General features: G+C 41.5%; 1 protein-coding gene across 1 annotated transcript; it reads left to right on the top strand.

Annotated features, from left to right (window-relative positions):
- The first annotated feature begins 487 nt into the window (after positions 1-487).
- lyplal1 (lysophospholipase like 1) lies at positions 488-10,652 on the top strand. The gene is made up of 5 exons (XM_077575722.1): positions 488-608; positions 993-1,092; positions 2,369-2,538; positions 8,930-9,045; positions 10,358-10,652. Exons 1-5 carry the CDS (start codon positions 524-526, stop codon positions 10,592-10,594), a joined length of 708 nt encoding a protein of 235 aa, XP_077431848.1. The 5' UTR covers positions 488-523; the 3' UTR covers positions 10,595-10,652.
- The last annotated feature ends 2,583 nt before the right edge of the window (positions 10,653-13,235 follow it).

Raw genomic sequence — 13,235 nt, 5'->3', positions numbered from 1 at the left:
GGATGCAGTTTGAAGCCTTTCAATCATTATTTCAAATTGTAACCTTGCAGATTCTGAAAATAGAAATGTATAAAAATGTTTGATATACAATATTATGACAACTTGTTCAACCATTTTGCATCTAAGGATTTATTGTATAGGCTAATGTGAAAATGTTGTGGGGTGTGAGACAATTCAACAGAGACCCATTACAATACATGGCAGGCAATTGATAATGTCGGAAAACCCAAGTAATTTGTATAACTATGTGAATACGCTTTTTTTTTTATTGAAATTTACGTTATTTCATTATGACAATGCCAAAAAGTGTTTGTTTGTATGTATTTTGTACAGTTGTTCAATAATAATAATAATAATAATAATGATAATAATAATAATAATAATAATAATAATAATAATAATAATAATAATAATAATAATAATAATAATGGAGGAATCAAAATAAATAAAGTACATACTGCATTCGATTATTCCATCCCATTCGGCATCACGCAAACTCTCGCGAGATTACGTCGCCGCTGTCATGGCTGCTATGCAGAAGCTTCGGAAGTGTGTTGTGTCTCCCACCGGCAAGCACTCCGCTTCGGTTATCTTTCTGCACGGTTCAGGTGCGTTGCTTCGGAAACTCTCAAGTATGCAACAACAAGTGTTACCGTTTGTTTGTGTTTTTAACAGACGTACAGTTCAAGCTCGTCAAGAGTGACTTGTTTACGGATACTGTTAGAATGACTTCTTTTTTTTTTCTTTTTTTTTTAAGTTTTTGGCACAGAGATTAACAACTCTGTTAGCTCCTGGTTCTCATTAGATATATAAATAAAGTAGCAGCTGTTGGGGAATAAAGTGTCCCTTTAAACAGCTGTATGAAATGTTCTTGGAGCATGCGATCTAAAGCTAATCTTACCGTGTAAAAAAATAGAAGTGTGTTGAAGATATGACATTATACAGGATACAGTGTCAACAATATGCATAATGCTCTTCGTTTTCATCACTAGGTGACACAGGGCAAGGATTAAGAGCTTGGGTTCGAGATGTGATGATGCCTGGTCTGACCTTTGCCCACATCAGAGTAATTTACCCCACAGCTCCAGCAAGGTATGGTTTGTAATTGTGTTTGTTTGTTTGTTTTCAATTTACCAAATATATCCGAAACACGCCACAGTATTCTTTGAAATAGTCATCTAGGAGGTGTTTGGACCAATGCAAATGTCTGAATCAGTCAGACAGGTTCAAAGTGGATATTAAACAGTCGTGCCAGCTTCCTAGTACAAAGTCTGTGTAAGATCCGATTGAGTCCATGTGTGAACTGAATAGGTCATTGTCGAGAGAATTCACAGTAAGTGAGTGGGCGTGCTGTTGATGTTTTGATCATGTGCCTGGAGCAAAACCAGGAACTTTGGCAGGCACGGATGTGAAAATCCTTTGCTACTTACTACTTGGTTGTTGATGACAATATTATGACCTAGCCATGTAACATTGTACTTTAAAAACAAATTTAGAGCAACTATATGTAATATTGTCTTTTTACAATTTTCTTGATTTATATACAATAGCTACACGGACAATTTTCAACTGATCTTAAAAATGACATGGAATTCGGAGTCTTGAAGCGATCACTGGTTTCTTTTCTTTTTTAAGATCAATCAATCAATCGATCAATCAAGCCTTTATTTCATTCACTTGTAAAAGAAAAAAAGACAATTTAAAGCAATATTCAATTCAAAGTAAATAAAATAATTGAAAGGGGACAGAAAGAAGTAAAACTTGAAACTTTCTTAGATACCAAACAATTTTCATTTTAGACAAAGCACAATACAGTGGAGGCAACAAAAGAAAAAAATACGTCCAAAATTAATGTTATTCAAAAGTGTTTCTGTCTTGCAAATTGTCACACAGGAGCAAATTTGTGCGCAATAGAAATAAACCAGCAATACAAAAATGACCAAATGATAATTATACATACCAAAATGACCAAAAGTGTAATCGTGATTATAGAACCAGAAACTGGACTTTTCTTATTCTAAAGAAAGCAGTAAGGTGTTTGCCTGCATATTCGCATTTTTGGGGGGGGGGCTTTCATTTTATGCTGAAAAACTCAACTGTTTGCTAATGTTGTGCTCAGGCCAAAGCTTTTTTTGTATTAAAAAAACATTACTGTAGCACCAGCTTGTGGCATCTTAGTGCCAAGGAACTATGTTAAAGTGAGTTGAGGAGCTTCATGCAATGCCTTTCCACCCTATGGTGGCATTTATCGAAATTTAAATCAATTTGTCAGTTGCTCACATCAGAGCTTGTTCTCTATTAAGATATCACCATTAACATGTTACTGTCATTTGATCTGACCTTTGACCCTTTTCTTTATTCCAATCAGACCATACACACCCATGCACGGATCTCTGTCCACTGTTTGGTTTGACCGTCATAAGATCTCATACGACAGCCCAGAGCACCTACAATCCATAGACGCCATGTGCAGCACCTTAGGGTCTATCATTCAGGAAGAAGTCAGTGCTGGGATCCCCAAACATCGGATCATCATCGGTATGACTCTGCTATCATTTGATCACTGTCAATATTGCTACGTGATCCATGTATTGCGTTTTTCTTATTATCGGTATGTTGCCTGTCACTGCAGTGATTTGCATTTGACGCACAAGATGATGCATTCATGTTGACCAGTGGAATAAGCTGTCCAGGTTTACCTACCAACTGAGAGGCAGAAATCAATACACAAATAAGATTGTAGTTGCAACAAGTATTATTCTCCCAGTTTCTCCTATAGGTGCTTCACTTTTTCTAAATTAGCTTTGTTACAGAATTGATTCCAAGATGGATTAATTTAAATTTTCCCTCAAAAGTCTACACAAAACACCCCATTGTAACATGAAAAACGTTTTTAGCATTATTTTTTTTCAAATTCATTAAAAAAAAACTGCAACAACTACTTTGTAAGAAATCACAATTATCACACGTATAATAAGTATTCACAGGCTTTGCCATAAAACTCTACACTGAGTTCAGGTACCTTCTACTTTCACTGGTCATCCTTGAAATGTTTTTACAGCTTAATTGGACTCAAACTGTGGTAAACTCGGTTGATTGGACGTAATTTGGAGAGGCACACAAGGGGCCATTTAAGGTTCCTAAGTTTACAGTGCATGTCAGAGCACTAACCAAACATAAAGTCAAAGGATTTGTCTGTTGACCTCTGAGACGGGATTGTCTCAAGGAACGGATGTGGAAAATGTGGAAATGTTTGCTGCTTGGAAGTTCCCAATGAAAACAGTAACCTCCATCAGAAATGGAAGACGTCTTGAAAAACTGCAACAACAACAAAAAAAATACTAAAAACAAGTAACCTTTCTTCAAAATTGGTGAGATTCTTAAAATTAGCAATGACCTTAAACTTTACCAATTGGTGTTAAAATTTCAGAGCGTGGTAGCCAACTGAAATGCACTTCTTGCATAATGGCAACGACAAAAGTGCATAACGATAAAGCCACGAACAGCTTCATAAAATCATACAAGTCGCACAATTGTATTGATTTCACACTTCACGTTACAGCCGCTTGTTTTTGTGATTGCGTTCTTTTTGGTCATTATCCACAGCTCGGCACCATATATGTGGCTGCCAACCGAGATCAGACGGTAAATCTTTGCCTTTTGGCTGAACAGCTCACTCGGCAGTTTCATGTAGCGTCCGCATTACTGCACAAATCTGTCTGTCAATCTCCCGCTCTATTCTTCTTACTTGTGAATGAGACCTCAAGGTACTTGAACTCCTACTATTAGGACATGATGTCATCCTGACCCGGAGAGGGTACTGAACCCTTTTCCAGCTGAGGACCATGGTCCCAAAAATGGTGGGGCTGAGCTGAGCTCCACCTGCTTCACCATCTGCAAAATGCACATTATAACATTATTTTTGAACGGTCATTGAATTATTTTACTTTTTATTAAATACGTAGTCCTGACCAGCGTTGTGGAATCCAAGGTCCAGAAAGTAAAAATCCTGAAAAAGTTTGGTTTTAGCCACAGGTGCTTCTACTCAACAAGTGAGACGAGCTTGTTTACCTGCCAGTTGAGTGAAGCACATGTGGCCAAAGCCAAACTGTTTCAAGGTTTTTACTTTCTGGACTTGGATTCGACAACCCTGCCTATCTAACTGAAATTTTAACTACCTGCATCTCATATTAGGTAGCAATTGTCAATTATGGGAAAAAAAAAAGAGTACCAGTAGTTATTTTGTAAACAAGGGGTAAAAATATTGTTCTGGTCATAAAAGTATTACAGCGACATGAATTAAATTGAAAGTGAAAATTATAACCTTTAGATCACATCAGTAACTGGCATACTGGCATATACGGCATATATAAATATAGTTAAAAAAAATTTAGAAGGTGAGGGAAATATTCCTAAAAAAAAAAAAAAAACTCACAAATTTACCACTTTATAAAGTGGCAGGCAGATATGCGAGGAAACTTACAAGAAATACACGTAGCGTACTACTCGGATGTTTGTGCTAATACTTTTCGGTCTGGTTTTCAAATAAGGAGATAGTAATGGTTTTAACCATATTATTTTAAGCATTCGCTCTTTGAAGTGTTAGGTACGGTCAACGACAAAGATGGCCTTGTTTTGCGAAGGTCCACACCTGAGGATCAAGCATTTAAGTTCATTTGTTAAAATTAACTTATACATTGATGTTTCCATAACTATTATTTACACATTCATACTTTTTTTTGTGTACAATTAGCTAAGTTGATGTCGAATCTGCCGCTCCCCGTCAATCACTTGCATTTACCTTAAGTGTGCTAGATTCTGATTGGTTAGTGTTAATCAGCTGATATAGGGGATCAGGAAGTGTTGTCGCTCTAGTATGACGAGTAAAGTTTAAATTAAGAATGAATCAGTCTCGATTCTGCCTTTTCATTTCATAAACAGTGTCCCATTAACCACCAACAAATCCAAGTAAGTTTTTTGCCTGCAAATTTGACACTTTATAAACTTGCGAATTTGCCATTTTATAAACTCGCAAATTTGAGAGGTTTTTTTTCATGATAAAATATATATATATATATATATATATATTTATATGTGGTCCTAATACGCCATCGTCACACTCTCGCCTCTGTCAGATTTTTTTTGGGGGGGGGGGGGGGCAGGAGGGTGGCGATGTAATCTGTCAACTCCCAACACTACCACTCTGTCCTGTTCACTCACTCCCTTTCTCACAGTATCTATTTTCCTCTAATTCCACTCCCCTCCACATACACAAACTCGCACAGTCACAAGCCTGACTTATTCCCTGCCTCCCTCCGTCATGATATAAAATAAAGAATGCAACTCGTCAACTTACTTAGGCCTTTTATATTCTGCCAGCATGTGTATAAAACGTTTGTTGAGATATTTCTCTTCCCTAAAAAGCTTTTTGCTTCAAATATTCCTCTTATCAAGCCCATCTAAATCACTGTGAAATACAATGAGTCGGATGAAGCACTATAAATATTATGACTGGAGTAAGGTAAGAGTTCCCACAGGAAACACATGGGAGGCCATCAAGTGTTTTAATTTCACCGAAGGCCGGTCCCCCATGAAAGGAGAAACTACCGAGAGCAGTGGAGAAAGGGTTAGCCTTCAAGTCGTGAAAGCATGAAGGTAGTGCTGCTCGGGGGGAGGGGGGAGGGGTGGCGACAGAACTGTGTGAAAGATGTAGTGTTAAGGGCCAGAAAAGCTCCCAATCTTGATTCCAAAGTACGGTAAGTGAGAAAACATACGCTCATGGGAAAGTGCTGAAATACTTTCTTACTAAATCATAACATTTTTGTCATTAACTATAAATACTCCGTGCATTCACTTGGCTGCTCTGTAGAAAGTGCACTTCCCTGGCTGATATCGACAAGCGCTAGCACTTTCTATGGAAGCCATTATTGAGCGGGTAGGCTGCTGTTTCAGTCAAACACTATACACACGTTTCGTAATGCGAGTATCATAGTATGGCACTTTTTTCTCCTCGGTATCGCTTGTTCTTTGCATTTAATTGTTTACCCTTTTTAGTGTCGTTTTTATAGATTTTTAAAATAATCATTTGCAATTTTTTTTATTTTATTTTTTTGCTTGATTATACGTTCCTGCAGAACCTAGCGAAACAGAATATCGCCACAGGTGTGTGAGTTCACACAATGGCACGACCTCCACAGTCAAAGAACTTTAATTTGTGTGTCAGTGCCAGCAGGGGCAGCAGAAGTGGTGTCAGGTGTTACACTGCACACCGAATTCTGGGATTGTGCAATACTCTCTGAAGGTAGAAAACCACTGGTTCGACTTAGTCACCCCATTGTGGGTCAGTCCCGTTCATACAGAACAGTAACACTTAAAGAGTCGCACTTAAAGATCACAATTGTATTTATATGCATTTATTCGTTATGATATGATATTTAACAAAACGATGTTTACATAGAAATAGGTCGATTTTAGGGATGAACGTTCACCTGTTTCCTTCATTATAGTGATTAGCGATGTTCGATACCACTTTTTTTTAGATAGATACTGATACCGATACTCAAATCTTCAGTACTCACCGATACCGATACCAAGTGCGGATAGCGTTAGTACTTATTATACATACAATTAAAAAAAAACTATGACATATTTTTTTAATGATGACATATATATCCCAACTACAGCAAATTTCCTTAAAATTGAATGAAATTAATGGCAATTATATTTTTTCAATTTGCTCATAAAAGTTATTTTGCATAAAGCACACAATAAAATTAATTTTTTAAAAATCGATAAATAAGGTGAAACAAATAATCCAGTGGCCAGGAAAAAAAAGGTCCCAATCAAAATATGTGAAATGCAAATAATTCAAATCAATACATTTGGGCTTCAAGTATTTTAGTAATATCTACCATGTTAAGAATTCCTCATGCTGATTAGTGTGATGTTTAATTATATCTTATTTTGAAATCCATGCTTTTAATTTGGAAGGCTGCTCTGTATTTCCGTTTCCTGTTTCACGTTCTCCGTTCATTATAAATATAATGTAGTATGTATAAGAGCTATAATCTACGAGGGCCATAAACGGCACCGTTCTATTTTTAGCACCGCAGCTCGACGACGTTAATGAGGCACGTAAGCGAGCCAATTAAACACGGTGATGTTACGTGAGCTACAAATATATATATATATATATAACACACACTGAACCACTGATATAGGTATGCACAACAAGAGTACTTAATTATTCTCAGTAACACACACCAAAATGGCACTTCCGGAAGTAATGAAATGAACAAGTGTTACCTCATAAGGAGACGGACAGGAAATGAACGAGACGAAACAAAACTTTCTGACAGTTCCTGACAGAAAAATGGCCACAAGAGCGGGGGCTGATACCAGTATCGATGAATTGTGGCCTGGTATCGGTACACGCCCATCCCTAATAGTGACCATTACTGATTTGCAGTGTCAGTTAATGGATTCATTATTTTCTTATTTATGCCAGACCGAATGTTCTGAACTTGTTTTGATGGCAGTGTTATTCTGAGCAGAATGTTACTGCCTGTAGATGATGTCATGTTGTTTGTTGAATCAACAGCGCCTGTGCTGGTGGCACCTATACGGTATTTTGCATCAACTGCCTCAAGATGCAATTATTAGCAATGAGTTCCACACCAGTGACAGACAGAATTCTTAGCCATAAATGAAAGGAATCATGTCAAATAAGTACGGCTTCCTTTTTAGCGCTTCTAGAAATCATGAACCAAAGTTAATTTTACACATTTTCAAGGATCTCTAGCTTTAGCTAACGTAGCCACTGGGTCTATGTCAAGCTGCTACGTTCTTGTCCCTTGTCTGTGCTTCCAGATTTACTCACTATATAGTCATTATTGTCCCCAAATCTTCTTTTAGCATAACCACAAATGCTTCTCCTCGTCATCCTTCTTATAAATTAAAGCTTTCTTTCTGTTTGCACACTTTCTGAAACACACCACCCCTAACATAGTTCAATTCTGAAATAGAGGCAAATCGTATTGGACCTGACCTAAAGTGGAGCCAATGGGAGGGGGGATATGTTTCTCATTGGAGAAACTTTCTTGTTCTAATGAGAAAGTTTTCTCGTTTGAATGAGAAACGTTCTCCTTAAGACTTCAGATGTTTAAAATGTCTCTGGAGGAGCTATAGCACCCCCTAGCGCCTCAAGGCCCTGCCCATAATTGTAAAGAATTTGGTGTGGGAGAACTTGACTGACCTCACAAAGTTATGAAGTGGACTGCATTCTGGACACAAAGTTTGAGCAATTCACTTTCCATTAGAATGGTAAGGATGTAGGTTAAAGAAAGGTGGGGGGTGGGGGGGTTAGCGTGAGATAATTTGACTGCTCACCAAGCTAAGAAGCAAAGAAGTAGAACGTATTTTGGACAAGCAATTTGTTCAATTTACTTTACATTTCCATGGTAAAGAGGTTAAAATTGTTTTTTAAGCACTACTGCTTAGAGATGTCTGCAGTCTTCATTTTGTTATTGCTATTAGCACACTTACTAGTATGCACCATTGCATCCAATTATCTCTTTGATTTGAACTGGTCATTTTACACAGAAGTCCTTATTTGCACTCTCTTCATTTCTCTCTTCCTGCTCGTTTGTTTACTCTCTGAGATGAGTTTGGGTATTTGCACACGTTCCCAGATGTACACAGATGTGGAAGATTAAGGACAGTCTTAAACGACTTATTATAAGACCAAAAAGATGATGATGTAGAACTTTTAATTTAGGATTCGATACTTTTTTTTTTTTTTAATCACTCGTACTTGGTATGAAAAACGCAGTATAGGTCCAGCCCTAGTTCTGATGTGTGGGAACTAGTCGCAGAACTTCAGCTGTTTTTTGTTAACTGTTATTTTTCTCTTTGTCTCCCCAAATAAAAGGGGGCTTCTCCATGGGTGGCGCGATGGCCCTCCACTTGGTGTGTCGGTACCACCCAGATGTCGCAGGGGTTTACGCACTCTCCAGTTTCCTGAATAAAGACTCTGTTGCTTTTCAGGTATTGCATCAATATACACAATGCCATTGGCTGTTTTTTTCTTGTTAAAGTTGTGATCAAAGTATTTAATTTATGATTTGTTTTTTTTATGATGCATGAACAAACAGGTATCCCTGAGAAACTGATTAGAGGGTTTTTGCATAAACCTTATGTTTCATGATGAAATAACAAATTACAAAGATTATCCAGTTGCCAGATTAGTCGCTGCCATGTTTTCAACAAATTATATAAATGGTTGCCAGATAGCATAGAATCTTAATCGGATCCTTGAATAGTTTACTCTGACCCCCCACCCCCACCCCTCTCACCCACAACCTCCCTGATCCAGTGGGTGTAAATCGGCCGGAGGAAGTACTTCCATTTCGAAAGGAAAAGCCACCGTGCAATTAGAGAAGAGGGCACTGGTTGCCCTCGTAAGCCAGAGAAAATGTGAATTTGTCTGAAGCCGCGTATCAATTCTAGTCATATTTCTTCCATTGTGCTTCTTCTGACGTACCTTGGCCACTAGGGGGCAGTATTTAAAAAAAAAAAAAAAAAGCATTCATAATAAAGAGTTTCACAACTGACTTAGCAAGCTGCAATAATAGTAGTCATTTTTCACAGAGGATAAAGAATATATGCCTGTAAGTATTGTTGTATTGTCTTTCAACGTGTTCCTGTGCCATTTTTGTTTCAATTTTTTGTTTAAAGGTTCGTTCACCGCCATAGCCATGCTAGTATTTGTAGCCCGTCTATGACGTTTTTCATTGTGCGTTAGCATTAAGCTAGCAGACTTTCTTGTGTTTTAGTTTTTCAGGCTACTTGGAGTGACCAAACAAAAAAACAATTGTGACACTTTTGACAGCAAATATTACTGGGCCCATGTTCATTACTTATAGTTTGAGTGAAAATCTTCTATGAGGGAATTTCTTTACATTTACTCATCACTAATATAGCCACCTTCATCGCAATGCCAATTTCAGGCTTCAGTTCTGAAAGATGCATTTTGCGGGGGCCCCGTGGGGGAGGGGATTGCTCGAGAGAACACCTGGAAGCACTCTGGTCCGAGGATGCATTGGGCTTAGTATTGGTGGCGCCAGTAAATCTATACTTCCGTAGGTTGTTCGCCATCTGGATGTTATTCCTGAGCATCTTTGGTGTTAGAGTCATGAGGTCAGACTTTTTTGCTGATTGTCGTGGAATATACAACTATAGAAGAGGGAATTATAAAAACGCCTAGCGGGAGCCCATGTACATAAAACACAGTATTTGAGATTACTTTTGAACAATCCCACCAGATTGGCCCTCATTTGTGTATTTTTGTGTAATGAAGGCAGTGGAGGAGCGGGTAAGAACAGGACATTCCCTCCCGGAGTTGCTCCAGTGCCATGGGACAAGTGATGATCTGGTGCTTCATAAGTGGGGAGAGGACACATCAGTGTTGCTACAGAAGGCTGGGATGAAAACCACTTTCCACTCGCTACCCGAGCTCTACCACCAACTCTCGCTGCCTGAGATGGAGCTGCTGAAAGCCTGGATTCTACAAAAACTTCCACCTAACTCATCCTGACCACCGTCATTTCCTCTTTGTGTGTTATTTTAGTAATAAATGTTTATATTTTGTTCCATGTTTGTTGCTGCCATTCTTCTTTAGCAACCTTAAAGGTTTTAACAACCACAAAACTAATATCATTTTTTGGACATGTTATACCTGCATTCATTTTGAAGTCAAATGTATTTACAGTATGAATTTTGAAATCAAATTCCCTTAAAAGGAACCCCGACTGTCATGACAAGTTTGCTCTATATTATTTATTTGGTTGTTACTAACCTAACTATGAGATAAATTTTTGAAAAATCATTTCCAGTTTAATAAATTACAACCTATGCCGCCATTGTTATTTACATCGCAACGCATTCAGTGCGTAGTGACGTAGAATGGCGGCTCGCTCTCTGCCGAGCAATGCGAAACGCCGATAAAGAAAGCAAGGTAAGCCTCCGTTTACGAGGGACGATCAAAACTCTTGAATGCGTCTGGTGAATGACGAGAGCACGGCGTGGGGGCGAATAAAATTTTAATTGTAATTAATCGCATGACTTCACTAGTTAACTCACATTGAAAAAAAAAAAGAAAATATTTAAAAATTAGGGGCGTCAGGTGATTAAATTTTTTAATTGTAATTAATCGCATGACTTCACTAGTTAACTCACGATTAAAAAAAAAGATTATTTAAAAATTAGGGACGTCAGGTGATTAAAATTTTTAATTGTTTTTTTTTTTTTTTTCTGGGAGATCTCAGTATTGATCATTTGAAATGTCATCATCATTGTTCTCCCTTTTTTTTTTTGTATGTGTGTTTGTGCGTGTGTGCGTGCGTGCGTGTGTGTGCGTGCGTGCGTGTGTGTGCGTGCGTGCGTGAGAAAAAAATAAAATAAATAAATAAGAATTCCCATACCGTTCACCTAAACCGAACACTTCAAAATCCAGCCAGAGTCGTGGGGCCGCCAGGAGACCCGAAGGGGGACCAAAGAAAAGAAAGAAAAGCGAAGCCCAGCACAGACCAGACACCACCCACCGGGCCACTAACCTTCACCAACCCCAGAGACATCCAAACTCCAACAAATCAGGGAAACCTCAAGGGCCCAAAGGAGAAACTGAGGAAAGGTAGAAAGGACAGACGAAGCAGAGTGAGATCCACAGACACCAGCCTCCACCGAATCAATGACCTGAGGGAGAAACAAATTGTGTCTGAGTCTCGATAGATGCTGGTGTGGTGGATCTAGCATGCATGAAAATCTCCACCAAAGAGGGGAGCCGTCGACCCCCGCCAGGACAGAGCAAGCGCAACACCTCAGGGCCCCCCAGGCCGCGGCCGCGCCAAAGGACGACCCCCGGGCCCCGCAGGGGCCACCGGCCGGAGAGCAAACCCCGGAGCAGGAGCGCCCCCCACCCCAACGCGGCCCGCGCCCCCAACCCAACGCAGCAGGACGGGGCACTGCAGGCCCACCAGGCACCCCACCGGCCCACAACCCCCGCTCCCCCCCCCGCCCCCCACCACCGCCACCCACCCCAACCCAGCCCCAACCGCCCCCAGGTCCCCAAATCCCCAGACGCCCCCCCCACCCCAGCACCCCCCCCCCACCGGCACACGGACAGGCGATCGCAGCACTGCTCCATACCGCGGCCGCCCCAACCGATGACCCCCCCCCCCCCCCCAGTTGTGTGGTGCATTAAAATTTGGAGGGGAGCTGCAGGGCGGAGACGGTGTCTCCACCCCACCCCACTCCCCCCCCAAAGTGTGTTATGTGCCCTAAAATGTATTGTGCAAAACTAGTGCAGTGAGTTAAGAGGAGCGACCAGCTGGGCCCCCCCCCAACCGGGCGGGGGGGGGGGGGGGGGGGGTTGCGCACCCGCCCACCAAAACCCCCACCCACCCACCGGGACCCCGGCGGGGCTCGCCCCCCAGATACCGGGGCCCGCCCGAAGTGCCCGGAGGCCCACCGGAGCGGGGCGGGCACAACACCAATCCCGCCCACTCCCCCGGCCCCCGGAGCGCCGAGACCCGGGCCACGGATGGAACCCCCGGCCTAGGGAAGGGGGAGGAGGGCGGACAGGGGAGGGGACGGGGGAAGGAGACGACAGGAAGGGCAGGAGGCAGGGCCGCAGAGAGAGGGAGAGAGGAGGAGGAAGGGCGACGAGGGAGAAGGGAAGGGAGGCGGAGGACGGGCGGGGAGAGGTGAAGAGGGAGAGGAAGCAAGGGGGAGGGGAGAGGGAACCACGGGGCACCCCGGCGGCCCACAGGCCCCGACCCGCGTCGCCGGACCCAGAGCGACGGACCGCGTCGGGGCGGCGCCGCCCCGGACACCAAGGAGAGCCCCGCAGCACCCACCACGAGACCCAGGGAACGACCAAGACGCAGCCGCCACCCAGCAGCCAACAGAGGGGCAGACCCGCCCACGCCCAGCCAGGGGGGACAGCACCTGTAGAGTTAGTCCCCTGGCATGCAGTGAATCCGAATATTAGCCTTTAGTGCCCATTGGAGGTGAATCTGCTCGATCCTGTTGACAGCAACTGGGTTCCTGACTATAAAAACACAACCATTAGTAACAAACTGCCAAATGCAGAGACATCAATGTAAGTTATCACGATGTGGTGGCTCTCGCTAACAGGCAGAATTAAATAACCAGAATTAGGTTAAAATATTCTATAT

This window comes from Vanacampus margaritifer, chromosome 9 (assembly GCF_051991255.1).
Source record: "Vanacampus margaritifer isolate UIUO_Vmar chromosome 9, RoL_Vmar_1.0, whole genome shotgun sequence".
Classification (NCBI taxonomy): Eukaryota; Metazoa; Chordata; class Actinopteri; order Syngnathiformes; family Syngnathidae; genus Vanacampus; species Vanacampus margaritifer.
Note: the sequence above shows the minus strand (reverse complement) of the source record. Positions and strands in the feature narration are given on the sequence as shown.